Raw genomic sequence first — 18,909 nt, forward strand, 5'->3', positions numbered from 1 at the left:
ACCCCAGGGAGAGTGGCAGGGTTGTGAGCTCCTATTCCAGATGGGCTAGAGCCCTGCAGAGTGGGAGACCCACGAAGTAAGGGGTCCAACGTTGATGGACCCTGAGGGTATTAAGCTCGGTGAAATAAATCAGCAAAAACTAAATGCTGTGTGAGCTCACTTACATGTGAAATCTAAGAAACAGAATAACCAAGCTCACAGATCCAGAGAACCAGAGAGAGACTGGTGATTGCCCGAGGCGGGGTGGGGTTGCGAAATGGGAGACGGGGTCAAGAGGTATAAACTTCCCATTATCTGATAAATAAGACAGAGCTCAGACGCGGTCCCCAGAGACCGAGGCAGAACTACAGCTCCCGAGATGTCCCGCGCCAGCTCCACGCCCCCGATACTGAGGCGAGACTACAACTCCCGTGGTGCCTCGGGGGCCGCCGGCCTCTGATTGGCTGCGCGGAGCGCGCAGGCGGCGGCCCATGGCTGTGCTCGGCGAGGTGGCGGCGCGGTGGGCGCCGGGGCTGTGGCGGCGGGCGGTGCGCGCGGCCGCGTGGCTCGGGGGCAGGCGTTTCGCGAGCGGCGGAACGCAGGTGAGGGCGGCGGATACGGGGTGGGCGGTGGGAGCCCGAGGGACCTCGCGTGCCGGACTCGGAGCTGGGATCTCGACCTCTAGATGTCATTCCCACCTCTCCCGCCTTGGCCGCGAGTGGCGACGTCACGTCCCCTGCAGGCCTGCCACGCGGGTCACTGCCTCCCCGGCTCCGTCCGCACAGCCCCCCCCCGTCGCGGGGGCGACCCGGGGGCTGGGGACTCGGGAGCCTAGGCAGGACCCCAGCCCCCCAGGTCCTGACTTTCTCCACTTTCCTGGTGGCGAGAGTGGGAGGAGGGGGAAGTGATGCCGCTCCTTTCGGGGTCAGTCCTGCCCGGGCCACGCACTCCCCGTGTGACTTAAGGCAAGTTACCGCCGCCCTTTGGTGTTCACAGGGGACACCGAAACCCTCGGGTGCTTGAATCCCACAGCTGGACCCCGCATCCGCGGATCCACCAACCCGCTTGGTGTGTGAAGTTTGCCATCAGCGGTTGGTTGAATCCAGGGCTTGCCTGGTGGCTCAGCGGTAAAGAATCTGCCTGGAATGCAGGAGACATGGGTTCAATCCCTGGATCAAGAAGATCCCCTGGAGAAGGAACTGGCCACCCACTCCAGTATTCTTGCCTGGATATTCCATGGACAGAGGAGTCTGGCAGGCTATATAGTTCATGGTTCGCAAAGAGTCAGACACGACTCAGCGACTAAGCACGTCGGCGTCAGGGCTAGCCCTTAGCATGCAGTTTTTGCAAGAGGCTACCACAGGCACTTTGTGTGATGTAGGCAGTACTTGTCACAGGGACTGCAGAGGTGGAGCTAGTCGGAGTGGACAGTGTCCCAAATGGTGGTTGTGCTGCTATTGTTGAAAAACAAATCCACCAGTTCCAGATAAGAAGCAGAAACACAAAGGAGCATCTTCGTTGTCCCTTCATTTCAAACTAATCTTAAAACCACACTTTTAAAAATTGAAGTATAGTTGACTTATAGTATTGTGTTAATTTCAGGCATATAGCAAAGTGGTTTAATTGTGTGTGTGTACATATACATACATATATATGTATATATGTTTTTTCAGAGTCTTTTCCATTATAGGTTATGGCAGAACATAAAGTATAGTTCCCTGTGCTATATATTAGTTCCTTCTTTATTTTATATATAGTAGAAAACCACACATTTTAGCACTGCCACAAATATGAACTTTAATTAGAAAATCTAGCCTGATGCCCAGGACTAATTAAAAATAATGAAGTGATATAGAATAAAAATACAGAAGAGAATAAAAATAAAAAAGAATGAGAAGAAAAAAAATCTAATCCTGTTTCCTTTGCTCTAGGAAACTTCACTTAAAAAATTAATAGATGTTATTTTTTAGAGCAGTTTTAGGTTTTCAGAGAAGCTGAGCAGTAAGAGTAGAGAAGCCCCAGACCCCAATCCTCCCATTTCCTGTTCTTAATGATGAAGGGGCCTTGACTCAGTTGGTGGCTAGATGCCTGTTTCTGTGAGTGCACACACCTGATCGTTGGAGGTAGAGTTTATACACCCACAGGAATAGATGAGGGAGTGCCCGGTCATTAGTAAATTGTCCTGAGACCTTCTTGTTCTTAGTAGTGGGCTCTGTGGATTCTTATGTCTAAGAGAGCAAACTATTTAGAATATGGCCACTAAGAGCAGTGAAACTATGGTCCGCTTTTGCCGTCATCAGCACAAACAAGCTATCTTATATTTTAACTGTGTATTTAAAAAAGAAATCTAAGAACAGTATTATGAACTGCATAGACCCATCTTCCAGAATCAGCAGTTGTTAATATTTGGCTGTACTTGCTTTGCTTATCTCCTTCCACCCTCTTCTATTTTGTGGCTCTAAGAGTTTGAAATGAATCCCTGATTTCTTGTCATTTCAACCCTAAATTCTTCTCTGTGCACCTCCAAGAAAATAAGGATATTCTGAACATAAGCACAATATGTGTGCGATGAGAGTGGCTTGACTTGGCTGATGCAAACAGAAGGAAAATGGCAAACAGGTTAGGTTGGATTTTTCTGACAATTGAAAAACATCTTGTATGTTAATAGTTCATAAAATAAGAGGTGGGATGAATTTTTAAAAAGAGAATAGTGTTCAACTTTGTAAATCCAAGAAATGCAGATTGAGAGGAGATTTTTTTTTTTTAACTTTGAAACTAGCAAGACATTTGATTCTTAACAAACTCTTTGATATTGTGAAAACCTCTTTGGCAAGGGCACCAGGATCCATGTGAGCTGATACATGTTTTGGAAGACAGCTTGTTAGGAGGTGTTCTGTCTTTGAAATGTCTGTACCCATTTGGCTTACTACTCCTGCTTTTAAGAATCTAGCTTAAGGAAATGTCCGTAATATGGAAAAATCAGCAAGCGTGAGGAGGTTCTTTATAACATAATTTGTAGCAGCAGAATATGGGGAAACCTAAGTGAGATAAGGGAAACCTAATATTAGTGGAATATTCACTGAGAATGTTATGTAGCCAGAAACATGGAGGATGTAAGGCTGTGTGTACTGATGCCGAAAGAAAACCGAGAGAGACCAGTGAAGAGAAGATGGGAAAAAAAAGCACAGCATGGTGCCTTTTGTGTGTTGGCGAAAAGATGAGAAAGTAGCACCATCCAGGAAGGGTTTCTGGAAAATACCAAGAGGGGTTGGCACTGGGTGGAAGAGGAAGCAGGAATCTTAATGTTTTTTCTCTCTGTCATCTGTAGCGATTGAGTGGTTTTTAAAAGCTCTGTGTGTGTTGTATGGTAAAACTGAAAAGGCGGTTATGAAGGCTGTTGCAATAGATTAAAATGTTTCACGTCAAGCAAAAAGAGCAAGGCACAAAATCATACATATAAGGTGCAGTCTCAGCCACGTAACGAACATAAGACCAGAAAAAGGCGATCAAAAGAAATACTGATCTGTCGTGCTCAAGTCCTGGGTTTGTTTCTGAATTTCTCTGTTTTCCAATTTAAAAAATTCCTTTAGGGACCTCCCTGGTGGCTCGGTGGTAAAGAATCTGCCTGCCAACGCAGGAGACGGTGATTCGATCCTGCTCGGGGAAGATCCCACAGCGCGTGGAGCATCTAAACCCATGTACCACAACTGCTGAGCCTGTGCTCTGGAGCCAGGGAGCTGTAGCTACTGAGCCCACCCACCACATCAACAAGAGAAGCCCACCCACCACAACTAGAGAAACACACAACTAGCTTTCTCGCTGCAACTAGAGAAAGCGCGTGCAGCAACAAAGACCCAGCACAGCCATAAATAAATAAATGAAATTAAAGTAATCCTTTATATCAGTTATGCAAAAATAACTTTAACCAAGTAGTTACGTGCTTAAAAATACCTGAAAAGGCCTAATTCTCTATTGCAGATGGATCTGCCTGGCTGGCAACCCCAAGTCATCCTTTGGAATCCGCGGCCCGGGCTGGCCCGAGGGTGGGGATGAGGCCTCCTCCCTCGCCTCCCCACCCCCCTACCCTACCCCTCTGCCTGACTTGGGCCGTTCTCGTCTCCCCTCCGTGCAGAGCCCACCCACTTTTGGGTTGCTGTTGGACATTGATGGGGTGCTGGTGAGGGGTCACCAGGTCATCCCCGCCGCGCAGGAGGCCTTTCGCCGGCTGCTGGATCCTCAGGGGCAGCTGCGGGTGCCCGTGGTCTTCGTCACAAATGCTGGGAACATCTCACAGTGCAGTAAAGCTGAGGAGTTGTCGGCCCAGTTGGGCTTCCAGGTGAGGACGCGATGGAGTCTAGAGGCCAAGGACCTCCCCCCACCATGGAACCCCCTCTCCAACACTGACTGTGCCCTTGCCCCGGGGTGGGGGACGCTGTGGATGAGCCAGGGTAAACCTTCCATACCCGCTGGAAAAATAACTTGAAGCTCAAGGCCAGGCTTGGAGAGAGCCCCATTGGCAGAGTCCTCTTTTATGAAAATGAGCACTGTGGACTTAGCCATTTCCATCTTTCCTCCCGGGCCTCAGGGTCACGTGTTTCTACGTGTCCATGTGCTGGGGGGATGCTGAGGTGACAGCTCTCTTTCCTTATGAGTAGGATGGCACAGTTCTGTGAGCGCTTGTCTTTTGCCCACCAGCAGCTCTCACTCCCCCAGCATCCACATGGCGTGTGTTGGCAGTGGATCTGGATTTTGGAAAGAGTCCTCGTGAAACCTAGAGAGTAGAGCCATTGCCAAGTGGCTGGGACACGGCCTGGGGACAAGGCTGGTTCCTCCCCTGGTGTCCAGACAGTGCGTGTTTGAGGTCACCATTAGCATAGATGCTGAAAAGCCAGGTTTTATTTAGAACTGAAAACTGTCAGAGGCAGAGGCAGGTCTGAGCTCGTGCATGAACCCTGTGGTTTTCCAGCAGGGCTGAGAGATCGGGGTGTGGGGAGCAGGGCGAGCGGGGCCCGTGGTGGCCACAGCTCCTGCAGGCTCTGCTGTCCGGGCCCCTCACCCATGTTGGGGTAGCTCCTGAAGAGTTGGGCCCGCTCTGGGCCCGTTTCTCCTCCCCGTGTCCCCACTGCTCCCGACGCTGCCCTCGCCTGCCCTCACCTGCGTGTCGTCTGCTCTCCCTCTCTTGGCCGCCCTGCAGGTGCAGCCTGACCAGGTGATCCTGTCCCACAGCCCCATGAAGCTCTTTTCGCAGCATCATGACAGGCGGATGCTGGTGTCTGGGCAGGGCCCCCTGGTGGAAAACGCTCAAGCGTATCCTTCTGCTGCTTCCAGCTCTGCTGTCCCCGCCCAGCCGAGGGGAGTGGGGCCCAGCCTGCTTGGTGCCCACGAGAGGAGGGAGGGCAGCTCCCAGGTGTCCAGCCCTGGTGTCCGGGGGTTCCTGAAAGCCAGCTCACCACCGTCAGCCCACTGGCAGCTCCCTGGAGAGTCTGACTCACCGTGGCCCGAGAGCCCAGGCGGTTCTGTGGTTCGGTTTGGGCCCCACGGCTCCCTGCGCTCAGTGCGCGTCTACGTGGAGCTCACCTCCAGGCGTGTGCTTATAAGGGTCAGTCCCCGCTCTGAAGCAGCCTGTTCACTTGCTGCTCCTGCGAACCCGAGCTGAGCACCGGCGTGGGCAGCCGCGCCCTGGGGGCCAGAGCAGCACAGGGCTGCTGGAGGCAGTGAAAAGGGCCTTAGGAAGGAGCACAGCAGAGAGTGCTGGAGGGTGAGGCTGCATTGTGTCCCCCACCCCCTTTAGACTGAATCTGGTCCATCGTCCAGATGTCATCCGGCCTGGCTTCTCCAGGCTCTGCCCAGCCTCCTTCTCACTGAGGAGTCTTCTCTCAGCCCTCCTCAGAGCGCTGGTGCTCCCGGCTCTGGGCCAGTGTGAGCTCGGGGATGGGGCTTCCTGCGTGCCTCTGCTCAGGGGTGCCCACCACCAGCGCCCACGCCTGCATGCAGTGTCTCCTGGTGCCTGCTGGCCTCATGTGCTCTGTCTAGGGTTGAGGCGGGCTTGATCGGGTCAGGGGTGCTTCCTTCACTTTCAAAGGCATCTCCCCCCGCACCCTGCCCTGGCCACTTTGCTTCCTGACCTTGCTGCAGACTGGGTTTCAAGCACTTGGTCACAGTGGATGAGCTGCGGGCTGCCTTCCCTGTGCTGGACATGGTGGATCTGCAGCGGCGGCCCAAGACCACGGTAACGGGACATGCTCGGGCTCCCCTCGCTGACCCTGCAGCCTTGCCCCCAGAGAGCAGGTCCCGTGCAGGACACGACTGGCCGAGGATTTAGTCCCTAGATGCGCATGGTGAGGACTGTCCTCTCTCCTTCTAGAGTCCTCTCGTCCCCTCCAGCTGGTGGCTTTGTGCTTTACCAGCTCTCCCAGTCACCTGGGAGGACCCTAGCCTTTGTAGAGTTGATCACGGCTCTGCAGCCCTAGAGTCTCTTACAGAGGGCTGTCCTGGTAGGACAGCTTCCTGGGAAAGCAGTTCTGAGTGTCTGCACCCGGCTCCTTTTGGGTTTGGTTCATACTTGAACCTTCTCTCTTCTGGCCAGTGGTCATGGGGCCTGTCACTGACCGTCTAGAGTGACTGCTGTCTTCTGCCGGCCCTTCGCCCTCTCCTTCCCCGTGTGAACTCTGTATCTCCCACTCTGCAGCATGATGACACAGTTGTTACAAAGCAAACAGGCTTGCTTCTGTTGGGCTGTGTGGCTCCCATCCCTCCCCTGCCTCTGAGCCATGCACAGTGTGTCCTCAGCCAGGCATCTCCCCAGCTCTCAGGACAGCGCAGTGACAGCCCCCAGGGACGTGCTTGGCCCAGGTCTCAGCTGGTCATTGGCAGAGCCGAGACCTGGGCAGCTGTTGCTGGAAGGAATGGGCCCCAAGACCGCAGTCAGTGGTGGCCCCGCCCCCGGAGTGACGCCAGGCTCCTATCCCTCCTGGGCTCATCTCCTCGGCTGCCTGATTCCAGACCAGCACCTCCCACCCTTGCTGCAAGAAGACAGTGGAGCAGCCGACCCCTGGCTGACCTTCACTCGTGGTGCCCCCGCTGGGCGCTCTCACCCTCTCCTTGGGGACCTCCCCCTCAGCCTGTCAGCTTCTCCTCGGCCTGGGCCACACCGAGGGACCCTCTGTCTGTCCTCACATGACCCACGCCTGGAAACCAGGTGACCATGGCATTGACGGTCTCTTCTTGGTCTCTTGCAGCCACTTCCAAGGAGTGACTTCCCTGCAATTGAAGGTAATGGGGTCCCTGCATGATGCGGGCAGTGTGGGCGGGGTGCTAGACGCTGGGCTCCGGTCTGCATCTGCCATTCACCACCTCTGAGACATTAGCTGCTGATCTTTCCTTCCCCATGCCACCTGCCTCGTTATTCCAGAAAAATCGTAAAGGTGGAAAATCTAAGTGGAAAGGTGCCTAAGGTAACCTGGCCCAGTGTTTCTCAGGCCTGTTGAACCCAGTTCTGCCTGAACAACAGAAATATTGTATGGTCCCACTTACTATCCCGAGTGTTCTTGTAGATACTATAACTTTCCTATACACAAACGTTATGGAGAAGGAAATGGCAACCCACTTCAGTATTCTTGCCTGGAGAATCCCATGGACAGAGGAGCCTGGCAGGGCTACAGTCCATGGGGTCACAAGAGTCGGACACAACTTAGTGCCTCAGCCACCACCACCACCATACACAAAGGTTAATTCACTCGAAAGTCGTAATTGTATGGAGAAATAAACGGTTTTTAGTAAGGTAATCTGCATTTCAGTATGTAATAATGACCCAAGAGAACATAGTTAAGTAGCAAAATGATCATAGCAAAAGTAGAATCCCCGGGAGTGTCACAGCTATAAACGCAGTGTGTTCACGGGTGTGTAGGTGTGCCTCAGTGTGACAAACGCAGTGTGTTCACGGGTGTGTAGGTGTGCCTCAGTGTGACTCAAGTTAGGGGCAGTGTCATCACTGGTGATGTGCTTTTTTATTATTCCCGATTGGGAATAAATCTTGGTAAAGTTTTGAAAAAATGAAGTGCAGTCTTCTCATGACTAACATGGTAGTTGCACTTTGGAAAAAATCTGTGTTTATGAAAACCCTACCAAAAAATACGTTGTGGGGAATGGAATTAAGATTTAGGCATATCTCATGATAAGCAGGTTGTTCTCCTGTGTGTCAGCTGTCAGTAGACCTGGGGGCTTGACTGAGCAGGGCTGTCCTGAGCCCCTCGCGTCCCGGCCCCTCCCACAGCCCTCACTGCGCGTGTCAGTCCTTGTGACAATGAAAACAGCTCCCTGGGGCGCGCTGCCCAGCGGGCCGCGGACTGGCCAGCGCCTGGTCTTGAAGCTGGCGCCGGCAGCCTGCGGGCAGTTCAGCCTGCGTGTTCTGCTGGGTCTCACTTTGATCCTCCGCACAGCAGTGAGTGTTGTCCTTATGTAGTTGAGGAAACCGAGGCTGAGACCCGCTGAGAACTAGCCTACAGTCTCAGAGGGACTTGGGCAGCACTGGCCCTGTGACCCTGTCTCTCCACTGTGTTTCCAGCTGGCCCTGGGGTTTGGGGGACGTGACCGGGTGGCTGAAGTGCTGCGCAAGGGTTGGTCAGAAGGGGCTGTTGCTCCTCTGCTTTTAACCCTTGGATGGCCAGGTGGACACACGAAGGAGCCCTCAGGAGCTCCTCCTGGGTCGGCTTTGTCCACCTCCTGGGACCTGTGCCCTCTCCAGGGCCATGCACCCCGGGGAATGGCTGGGGCCGGGCACGGCAGGACTCCCCGAGGGGCTCCCTGCGCCGTGCCTCACCGTCCGCGCTCTGCAGGGGTGCTTCTCCTGGGGGAGCCTGTGCGCTGGGAGACGAGCTTGCAGCTGATCACCGATGTCCTCCTCAGCGACGGGAACCCTGGCACGGGTCTGGCGACGGCCCCCTACCCCCACCTCCCGGTCCTGGCCAGCAACACGGACCTCCTCTGGATGGCCGAAGCCAAGATGCCCAGGTGAGGACCCGGGGTACCCGCCTCAGCCCTGGGTTCCTGGCCTCCAGCTGCTGGTGGCTCCTCAGCCATCCGGGTGCTCTGAGCTCAGACCCCTTCCTCTAGACCCCGGGGTTGCCATGGTGACCTGGCCTCTGGGAGGGGTCTCCAGAGTCACTTCATATACTGAGTAGTAAAGGAACACCGCAGCTTACTGAGCACGGATGGTGGATCGAGGTGGGGGTTCCCCCTGCTTGCCTGCCAGCGTCCAGCAGGACGGCTCCTTCTGGCCCGTGGAGCCCAAGTGGGGCTCAGGCCCTGCTCTCTGCGCCCTCCCCTCCCCTCCCTGCCTTCCCCTGAGGTGCTCGTTCTCCCGCTCCTTGGCATCCTGCCCACGAGACGCAGGGGAGGGAAGAGGATTTTCAGGCCCCAGACCGCGGTTTTGCTGACCCCCAGGTGACCTCCCTGGAGGGGCAGCTGCTGGTACTGTTGGGCTTGTTTGGGGCCGCAGGCGAACAAGTGACATCTCTTCCACCTGCCTCCGGATGAGCTGTGCGGTGGGTCCGTCACTGGTGCGGGGGCCAACCCCGAGCCACTGTGCAGCTGCCCAAGGGGGACAGGTCACTGTGTTAGCTCTCGTTGCTTTTTTAAAACGTGGTTCCACAGCTCGCGGTCAGGCATGTCTTCTGGAACATTCTTCCTAGAGTTCAGGTTTGCTGACGCTAGGTGAAGGGAGTGGGTTATGTAGGACTGAATGGCAGGAGGCGACTTATTGTTGATAAAGCCAATTTGATGTCACCTGTTCATTCAGTAATGTCAAAATTGAAACCTCCCTGGCAGGTTTGGCCATGGGACCTTCCTGCTGTGCCTGGAGGCCATTTACCGCAAGCTGACAGGCCGGGAGCTGTGCTACTCGGGCCTCACGGGCAAGCCCAGCCTCCTCACCTACCGGTACGCTGAGGGCCTGCTGGCGCAGCAGGCAGCGCGGCGGGGCTGGGCCGCCCCCATCCGGAGCCTCTACGCCGTGGGGTGAGCCCCCCTCCTCCCCCCGTGCTCGTGCCCCTGCCCCCCTCCACCCCGAGTGGACAGCACCCTGCCCGCTGCCCGCCACACTGAACTGGGTCCTCTCTCCCCAGTGACAACCCCATGTCCGATGTCTACGGGGCCAACCTGTTCCACCAGCACCTGCAGACGCAGCAGGAGGGGGTGGCCCGGAGCTGCGTTTCCATCCTGGTGTGCACGGGTGTGTACGGTCCCCAGGCCCCCAGCCCCACCGTGCCTGCCCCGGGCAGTGAGGGGTCTCCGTTCCACGGACACCGGGACTTCGGCTTCAGGCCCGAGCTCCTGCAGGCAGCCCACGTGGTCAGCGACTTGCACGAGGCTGTGCGGCTGGTCCTCCACAAGGAGGGCTGGGCTCTCTAGGGCCCAGGGATGGGGGTGGGCCTGCTGGCTGCCCCCCAGCCCCTCCCATGCCCATGCAGACAGCGTCCTCACCCGGTGGGGGTCTCTGCCTGCTGCCAGCATGGGCTGTGACTCTCAGACGCTATTTTGTATGGTCTTTTAACTTACTTCCCAGAGACTTTGAACCTATTTTTTTTAAGTGAAAATAACTGTACAATAATAAATATTCATTTTGCTGTGTCCTGTGACGCTCTGTCTGGAATGCACTAAAAAGTCCCATGGGGAAGGCTGGTGGGCAAGTGGAACGTGTGACCTGAGGCTTTGGTGAGAGTGTGGACCCCAGCCTACTGCAATCTGGGCCTCGAGCCTGGTCTGTGCAGGACTGAATCTGACCCAGGCCTTACCACGGACTTAACCACTTCCCTGATGTGGAAAGAAAGAGGGGCCTTTCCTATGGTGACTCTAGAAACTGTCTCATGTTCCTGGCTGCTCTCGCAGTCATCCCAGTCATCCCATGCATCTCTTCCAGGATTGCGGCCCCCACTCGCCATGTGCCCGCCCCCAGCCAGTCCTGGTCCCCATCCTACTGCAGCTGACATAGCCCTCTGCTCCCTCCCTCCTTCAAACTCTTCCCTGGGCTGCTCCTGGGAGGGGCGAGGGGGAGGGTGAATGACTTGTGCCCCGTCCCTGCGCAAGACCATGCCCACAGGCCCTGCAGGAGAGCCCCCCACCTTTAAGTAGCAGCAGCTCCTCCTCACATGCAGCCCACCCTCGCCTGCAGAACGCCTCCAGCCCTGACGCCCTTCACAGGCCCAGTCAAAGCAGAGCTTTGACCAACTCTCTTATCAGGTCCCTGCAGTCAGGCCCTCCTGCCTCAGGGCCTCTGCCCTCACCATTCCCTTACTTTCCACATCCACAAAGCTCCATCCCTTTTTCAGGATCTGGGGATGTGACTGCCTCAGAAGGACTCCCTCAAATTCCTGTGAAAACAGGGTCTTCCTTCCTGGTCCAATGGGTAGAACTCTGGCTTCCATCCCTGGGTGGAGAACTCAGATTCCTGGTACAGCAAACAAAAACAGAAAACAAAACAAAATCGCTCTCTCCACTGTCCTGCGTCATCTTCCCTGAGGTCCCCATCACCCTGTGACCTAAGTTCACTCCTTACTCTGTGTCTTCTAAAAGATGCGCTCTGTGCACTGTCCACGCTGGTGCCTTCTTGGGTCCCCTCACCCACATGCTGGGTGCGTGGCAGGACTGCAGACCCACAGGCAGGCGTGGCTTCTCTCCCTCCTGTTCCTTGGGGGAGGGCAGGGGCCACACCTGCAGTGATCCCCACTCTTCTCCAGCTCCTTCCCATCTGTAGATGGTGGACGTCACGAAGGAGCTGTTGTAGGTACCACGCTGTGCTGTTTAGGATTTTCTTCAGCTGCCTGTCTCAGAAGCCTGACCAGTGTCTCCAACGCTGTCTAAGCATCACAGCATTCGGGGCAGGCGTCTCAAGGACTCTGCTGGCCTGCAGGCCTGCCTACCTGCGGCATGGATGGCCTCAGCATCTCAGCCACGTTCCACGGAGAGAAGAGGGCGAAGATGGAGCAGGTGGTGCTGGAGTCCCTTTAAAGAACTTTCCTGCAATGCATCTTACCTGGTGGTCCAGTGGCTAAGAGTCCACGCTTCTAATGCCAGGGCCCAGGTTCGATCCCAGGTCAGGGAATTAGATCCCACATGCCACTACTAGGATTTCCTGTCACTAAAAGATCCTGCAAGCCACAACTAAGACCTGCGAGCTCTCCCTGGGCCCAGGAGGCCCCCAAGAGTGAAGGGAGAGTGCAGCAGGAATGGGAAGCCACGCTGGGTGTGGCCGTGTGCAGGGTCTTGCCGGAGCCCCAGGCTGAAGGGACGGGGTGACAGTGTGTGTGTCTGCGTCCACCTCTGCCTTGTGGCTGGCAGCTGCTCTCCCTGTGGCCCTTTCACTCCCTTTCTAACACTTGGTTTTTCCTGAAGGTGGTAGGAGCCCTTCCAGGCGGGGTGCAGGAAGGAAAGGTGACCGCAGGTCACTCATGCAGGTCAAGGACAGGGCTGGCCACTAGGCTGCAGACCGGTCTCGTTCCTCTGGGGCTTTGTCCAGACCTTGGAACCAGATCCACAACCAGCTGCTTCATTGCTCAGCCCGACAGTGAAAAAGTTACCTTTTTGTGTTTCGACAGGACTCCATGAGTCAGTCTGCACAGGAAGTAAGCATATGTTCAGAATAAAGTGATCAGCCCAGAGCAGAAGCAGACCATGCGGTGCCCACATGGGTCTCCAGCCCTGACCTTGGTGCTGGAACCCCACGCTTCCTCTGTGTCCCCATGGTGCTGGCAGCTTCAGGCCTCCCGAGGACACCCCTGGGCTGAGGCAGGTGGGGAGCCAGTGGGTGGTCAGGCCTCCCCAGGAGCTAGGGTTTCTATAGCAACCGGATGCTGCCTTGAGGGCGGATTTTTAAAATATCTTGGCTAGAATAGCTTTGTTCCCCCAATCTCTCCTGTCACTTCCCCCGTACCGCGTGGTGCAGGAAAGCTGGGTCATGCGGGGATGCCTGCCTGCTCTCTGCCGGGGACTCCTGGCAGCTTCTGCCAGGGGCTGGAGGTGCGAGGACTGTCTCCTGCTGTGAAGGGCTGCGAGGCTGTCAGGGCTTCAGCTTTTGCTTCCAGCCTCCTCCAGCTCTTGGTTCCAAAAACCTCATTTTCTCTTTTTTCGGGAGACAGAGAAGAGGGGTCTGGTTTGAAAGCCGTCTCCCTTCTCCCACTGTGGATCTCACTCCTACCAGAACAGCTGCAGCATCCGGGACCTCCCTTTGAGCCCAAGGGGTGTCTCATCTTGTCTGCTTTTTCCTTTGTGTTTCTAACTTCCTCTTTCTTTATTCACTCAACAAATGCCTGCAGAGCACTTACTGAGCCCCTCAAAGAAATGAAGAACTGCCTTGTTGTGGAGAAGATCCTGGATTTTGTCCTATTGGATTTCGAACATTTTTTAAAAGTTACAGTAAATTAAGACAGTGTTCTCTTGGCAGAGGGTGGGATACAAACAAATGGGACAAAACAGTTCTCAGAAACATGTACATTGAAAATACGGCTTAACGCGCTCAAGGTATTTCTCGCTCGTCTCATAGACTAATGTGGGCCAGGTGCTGTTCTTGGCCTTCCCCTCCAGGTGGTGACTCAGACATCCAGGCGCCTTCCATCTCTCATAACAACTCTATGAAGTAGGTGCTATTAATTATTGTCCCCGTTTTACAGGTGAGAAAATTGAAGACAGAGAGATCAAGTAACTTGACCAAGGTCACCTAGCCTCTGAGTGGTGGAGTCAGGATTTGAACCTAGGTAGCTTAGGTCTGGTGTGTATACCCAAACTACTATGCTAGCTCCTTTGTCACTATATGATGAAATTCTCCATTTCATAAAAATATTCTTGAGTATAAAGTTTATTTTTTCCTAATGCTAATATGGTCACGCTAGCTTTTTAAAGGCATTTTCTTTTTATCATTTTTGAACGTGAACGTGAAGTCGCTTAGTCGTGTCCGACTCTTCGCGACCCCATGGACTGTAGCCTATCAGGCTCCTCTGTCCATGGGATTTTCCAGGCAAGAGCACTGGAGTGGATTGCCATTTCCTTCTCTGAGGGATCTTCCCAACCCAGGGATCGAACCCAGGTCTCCCACATCGTAGACAGATGCTTTACCGTCTGAGCCATCACTTTCACTTGTTTCGTTTTTTTGGCTGTGCTGGGATTTCGTTGCTGTGTAGGCTTTTATCTAGTTGCGGCGAGCAGGGCCTTGCCGTTAGTTGCTTCTCGTTACGGTGGCTTCTCCTGTTGCAGAGCATGGGCTCTAGGCGTGCCGGTTTCAGTAGCTGTAGTCTGTCAGCTCGGTAACTGTGGTTCCTGGGCTCTAGAGGACGGATGCAATAGTTGTGACGCATAGGTTTAGTTGCTTCACAGTGTGTGGGATCCTCTGGGATCAGGGATCAAACCTGTGTCTCCTGCATTGGCAGAAGGATTCTTCACCACTGAGCCACCAGGAAGCCCAAGTCATGCTAGCTTTTTTGAGTTAATATTTGCTTGGTTTATTTATATAAATGCATTAAAATACATATGTCTACATTTTTTCTTCAACCTTCAATCTTTCTTTGTCTTTATGTTTTAGAGATATTTCTTTTATTTATTAACTTATTTTTGGTTGTGGTGGCTCATCGTTGCTGTTTGAGTGCTTTCTCTAGTTGCAGCGAGCTGGGTCTTTTCTTGCTGTGGAGCACAGGCTCTAGGCCTGTGGGCTTTAGAAGCTGCAGCTCACAGGCTTAGTTGCCCCATGGCATATGGAATACTCCCAGGCCAGTGATCCAATCAGTGTCCCCTGCATTGGCAGGCAATTCTGACCCACTGTACCACCAGGGAAGTCCCTAGAAATATTTCTTATAAAAGCATATAGCTGGGAATTTAAAAAAAATTGAGCCCCATCATCTCTCTTATTTAATAGGACATTTATTGTGATTGCGGATATATTTAACTTTATTTTTTTAAACCATCCTTTGCATTCTGGCTTGTGTTCTTTCTGATGAGAAGCCCGCTGTCAATCTAACTGTTGTTCCATGGTTTACTGTCATGGTCTCTCTGAAAAGCCTTTCCTGTAGATGCTCTCTGGTTTCACATCCAAGCATCTAGCAGCATGTTTATTTTTATTCCTCCTGTTTAGGATTACTTGTGATTCTTAAATCTGTGGATTGGAGAAGTTTTCACCAATTTTAGAAAATTCTCAGCTGTAATTTCTTTATTATCTTTCCCTGACTCTTTCAAGTTTCTCCTTCTGGAATTTCTATTAGGCATATTTTGGATCTTCCCAATCTACTCAATTTGTCTTTGGAATATGTTACCACTTCTAGCTCTCTCTACTGCATTCTAGAGATTTTATTCAGATATATATTTTTATTCATTTTTATTGGAGCATGGTTGCTTTACAACGTTGTGTTAGTTTTCTTCTGCACAGCAAAGTGAATCAGTTATATATGTATCCCCTCTTCAGATAATACTATTTAAAGTTACTAAGTCTTTTTAGGTGTATCTAATGAGGGTCGGACACGACTGAGCGACTTCACTTTCACTTTTCACTTTCATGCATTGGAGAAGGAAATGGGAACCCACTCCAGTATTCTTGCCTGGAGAGTCCCAGGGACAGGGGAGCCTGGTGGGCTGCCATCTATGGGGTCACACAGAGTCAGACACGACTGAAGTGACTTAGCAGCAGCAGCAATGTGCTGCTTAATACATCTATTAATGTTTTTCAATGACTATATATTTGAAACCTGAAGTTCTTTTTTTAAAATTTTTTCATTTTTTGGTACTGAGTTTTTTTTCCTAGTATAACATTTAATTCCTTTAATAATTTTTAAACTGTTCTTTAAAAATATTTATTTATTTGGCTGTGCCAGGTCTTAGTTGCAGCACATGGGATCTGGTTCCCTGACCAAGGATTGAACCCTGGGCCTCCTGTATTGGGAGCATGGAGTCTTAGCCACTGGACCACCAGGGAAGTCTCTTAAATGGTTTTTTGAGTTATCATTCTTAGTAGTTTCTCTAAAGCTAATAATATGCATTGTATCTTATGATTTATACCAATGTAATTTCAGTGAGAAATAGAAAACATGCTTCTATGTATTTTGTATTTTATTTCTGTTCCCCTCTTAGTACTATTGTTATACATGGTAGATGCATCTATGTTACAAACCAAACAATAACAGTCTTGTAATTGTTACTTGTATCTAATTTTATGTCTTAAAGAAGCTGAGATCTAGTCTTCCTCTACAGGAGAGAATCTATATATTTATAAATCTGTGGTATTAAACCTCGGTGCTGGGGATGGGGGCGATCCCGCCCACTGAGTTTCCTGGGCTGCTGAGCTGACTGGGCATGTCTTCTCTCTCTCAACCCATCCTGGCCTCCCCGCTTCAGGTGGACGGACGAGGTATCAGGTCTCCAAACAAGCTTTACCTGGTGTCCCCCTCCGCCCCCTGGCATTTAACAGGTGCTCAGGGAAATGGGTTTTGGATAGAAACCTGCTTAGTTTGTTCCCCACTCCCAGGCTGCCATCCTAGGCTTATGAGAAGGAGTGTGGTGGGCAGGTGAGGACACTGGGCTGGGAGTTGGAGGTCTGGAAGCAAAGTGCCATGCCTCTGTCTCTGTCCCTGGGTATTGTGTGTGAGACGTAAGCACAGATCCTGGGAGCCTGGGAGCTGCTTGGCGAGTGTGTCTTCCCTTTCCCAGGTCCTTGTGGGATGTTTGCACTCAATTTATATATGAGAAAGTCTTAACTTCCTTCTTTTCATCCCAGCCACATCTTTGTCAAGCTTCTCCCAGGCTGAAGCGAAGGCTGTGTGTGTGGATGTGTGCATTCGAGTGTGTACACAGATTAGACATAACCCACTGCAACACCGAGGACCCTCTGGGACTCAGGCCATCGTCATACTCCATTGTGTGCCCTGATTTCTCATCCTTCTTTTCTGTGACCTTTTTATTCAGGGTTTCAGACCTGAAAGAAATGGGGCTAAAGAATCTCATTCAGAAGTTACTCTGAGCGACTGGAGTCCATTCCCTAGAAATGCAAGGATAACTTCAAAGATCTGGTACAACCCAAGTTCCCAGGGAGGAGACCTATCCTTGGCGGGGGTGGGGGGGTCTGGGCGAGGACTGGCATGATGGGCGAGGGCAGGAGGGAGCCAAGTGGGTGGCTAGAGTAGCGGGCCTAGGCTGGGGTGAGGACAGAGCCATCAGTGTTCGCTCAGGAGCCCGGTTCTTTGCCTTCATCAGCGTCTCTGCTTCTTCTGCTCAGTTGACTTGAGCAGGAATTATAGGCCAGTTTTCAGGTTAGCTGCTGGCTGGTGTTCTCCCTGAGGGGAGGCTGGGAGCCTGGCTGTAATCACTCCCATTAGCAGTTGGCGGGTCCCCAGCTCACTTTTTCACCTGTAACTGCTGTGACACTCACGAGTGGCCCCCCACTGCCCTGGGTGGGTGGCCTCGGTGCCAGCTGGCAGGGCTAAATCTTTCATGCCATGAAGCCTGTGCCCAGCTCCAAGGACCACTGTTCCCAACAAGAACTGCTCGGCTCCCTGGCGCTTGGCGAAGCCCAGAGCTGTCGGGCAGCAGAGCTCCCAGTGTGGTCTTGGGAAGGGATCCAGCCCAGAAAACAATCAAGAGTGGTCTGAGCTGGTAGGTGTCCCCAAGGGTGGAGAAATGAGCAGTTTTAATGATGACACCACTTACCTTTCACACATTCTGCACCAGGAACTGCGCCAAACCCTCCCAGCTCATGACCTCTTAATACAACAGCCTGGGAAGGCAAATGTTGGTACCCTTTTGCAACTGGATAATCTGAGGCTCAGAGAGATGAAATAAGACCACACAGGCCCAGTGGCTGAGCTGAGACCATCAACCCAGGGCTCAGCTCCCCCGCCACACCTGTTGGGCCCACATGAGGACTAGACACAGAATGTGTGTGTGCTGGGGGTGTGCTGTGAAACCCCACGTCCACCTGTGGACTGGCAGGACAGAGCTCTGTCCACTGTGACACCTGCTGGGCCTGCATGAGGACTGGACACAGAACATGTGAATGCTGGGCGCGTGCTGTGTGAAACCCCACGTCCACCTGCAGACTGGCGGGACAGAGCTCTATCCACTGCCTGGCTATAGCATTCAGCATCACTGCTGTGGTCCTTTGTGTCCGTCGATGCACCTGCACCTCTAGGTGTTTCTTTATTTTTCCTCTGCAGCTATCTCTTCTAGTTGATTCCCATTCCTGCCTTAAGAACCTCAGAGAATACCGGGCGCCAGCTTGACTGGGGTCGTCCTCTTTCTGTTCCTTTCTTTCCAGTGTTTGTATTCAGAGAGCTGCTCCGGCCACTGTAGATTGGTACCTCCCCCAGGGTGCCCACTGAACCAAGCAGGCAAGGGGCATAAATATGTAGAAATATATGTCTGTTCATGGGCCTTGTAATCAGTATGGCCTGACTCTTCCAGTGGCTTTTAAGGGCCTTAGGGAGAGGCAGAGTGGCCCAATGGGGAGTGGAGAGGGCACTGGAGGAAGCAGAGGCCAAATCTGCCCTGGTGCCTGCAGAGGTCCGAGCCTGGTTGCTCGCAGGCACGGTCTACACTGAGACCAAGGCCACCCAGTCCCTAAAGCCAAGGGGTTCAGCGGGTAGGACCTCGCGGTCACCTCCCATCTCACCCCCGCGTCCCCACGGGCGCCTCCGAGTCCCCACGGGTTCCGAGGCAGCGTCCTCCCTGCTCCTCCCCAACCTGCACGCCCGGCAGCCTCTCCCCTTCTTCCCGCCGACCCCGCGGCCCGGATCTCCCCCTCCCAGCCCCGAATCCAATCCCGGTGTCCCTGCCCCGCCCCCAGCTCTTGGCTGGGCCGCCCCGCGCGCCGTCACCGCCGCCGTCACCGCGCGCGCCCGGCCGCGGGGCTCGGCTCCGGCGCGCGGCTCCGGCCGGGGAGGCGGGAGGGAGCCGAGGACAATGCGC

General features: G+C 53.4%; 1 protein-coding gene across 1 annotated transcript; it reads left to right on the top strand.

Annotated features, from left to right (window-relative positions):
• Positions 1-468: 468 nt before the first annotated feature.
• On the top strand, positions 469-10,613 carry HDHD5 (haloacid dehalogenase like hydrolase domain containing 5). Its single transcript, XM_040233650.1, has 8 exons — positions 469-581; positions 4,112-4,315; positions 5,174-5,286; positions 6,115-6,208; positions 7,218-7,251; positions 8,814-8,988; positions 9,805-9,993; positions 10,101-10,613. The coding sequence occupies exons 1-8, from the start codon at positions 471-473 to the stop codon at positions 10,384-10,386; spliced, it is 1,206 nt and encodes a 401-aa protein (XP_040089584.1). The 5' UTR covers positions 469-470; the 3' UTR covers positions 10,387-10,613.
• Positions 10,614-18,909: the final 8,296 nt, after the last annotated feature.

The sequence above is a fragment of the Oryx dammah genome, unplaced genomic scaffold, assembly GCF_014754425.2.
Source record: "Oryx dammah isolate SB20612 unplaced genomic scaffold, SCBI_Odam_1.1 HiC_scaffold_29, whole genome shotgun sequence".
Lineage (NCBI taxonomy): Eukaryota > Metazoa > Chordata > Mammalia > Artiodactyla > Bovidae > Oryx > Oryx dammah.

Excerpts from the sequence above, each read along its gene's own strand:
- HDHD5 (XM_040233650.1), top strand. The coding sequence starts at position 471 with ATGGCTGTGCTCGGCGAGGTGGCGGCGCGGTGGGCGCCGGGGCTGTGG. Across the intron at positions 6,209-7,217 it reads AGCGGCGGCCCAAGACCACG|CCACTTCCAAGGAGTGACTT; the intron begins GTAACGGGACAT and ends GGTCTCTTGCAG. Across the intron at positions 7,252-8,813 it reads TGACTTCCCTGCAATTGAAG|GGGTGCTTCTCCTGGGGGAG; the intron begins GTAATGGGGTCC and ends CGCGCTCTGCAG.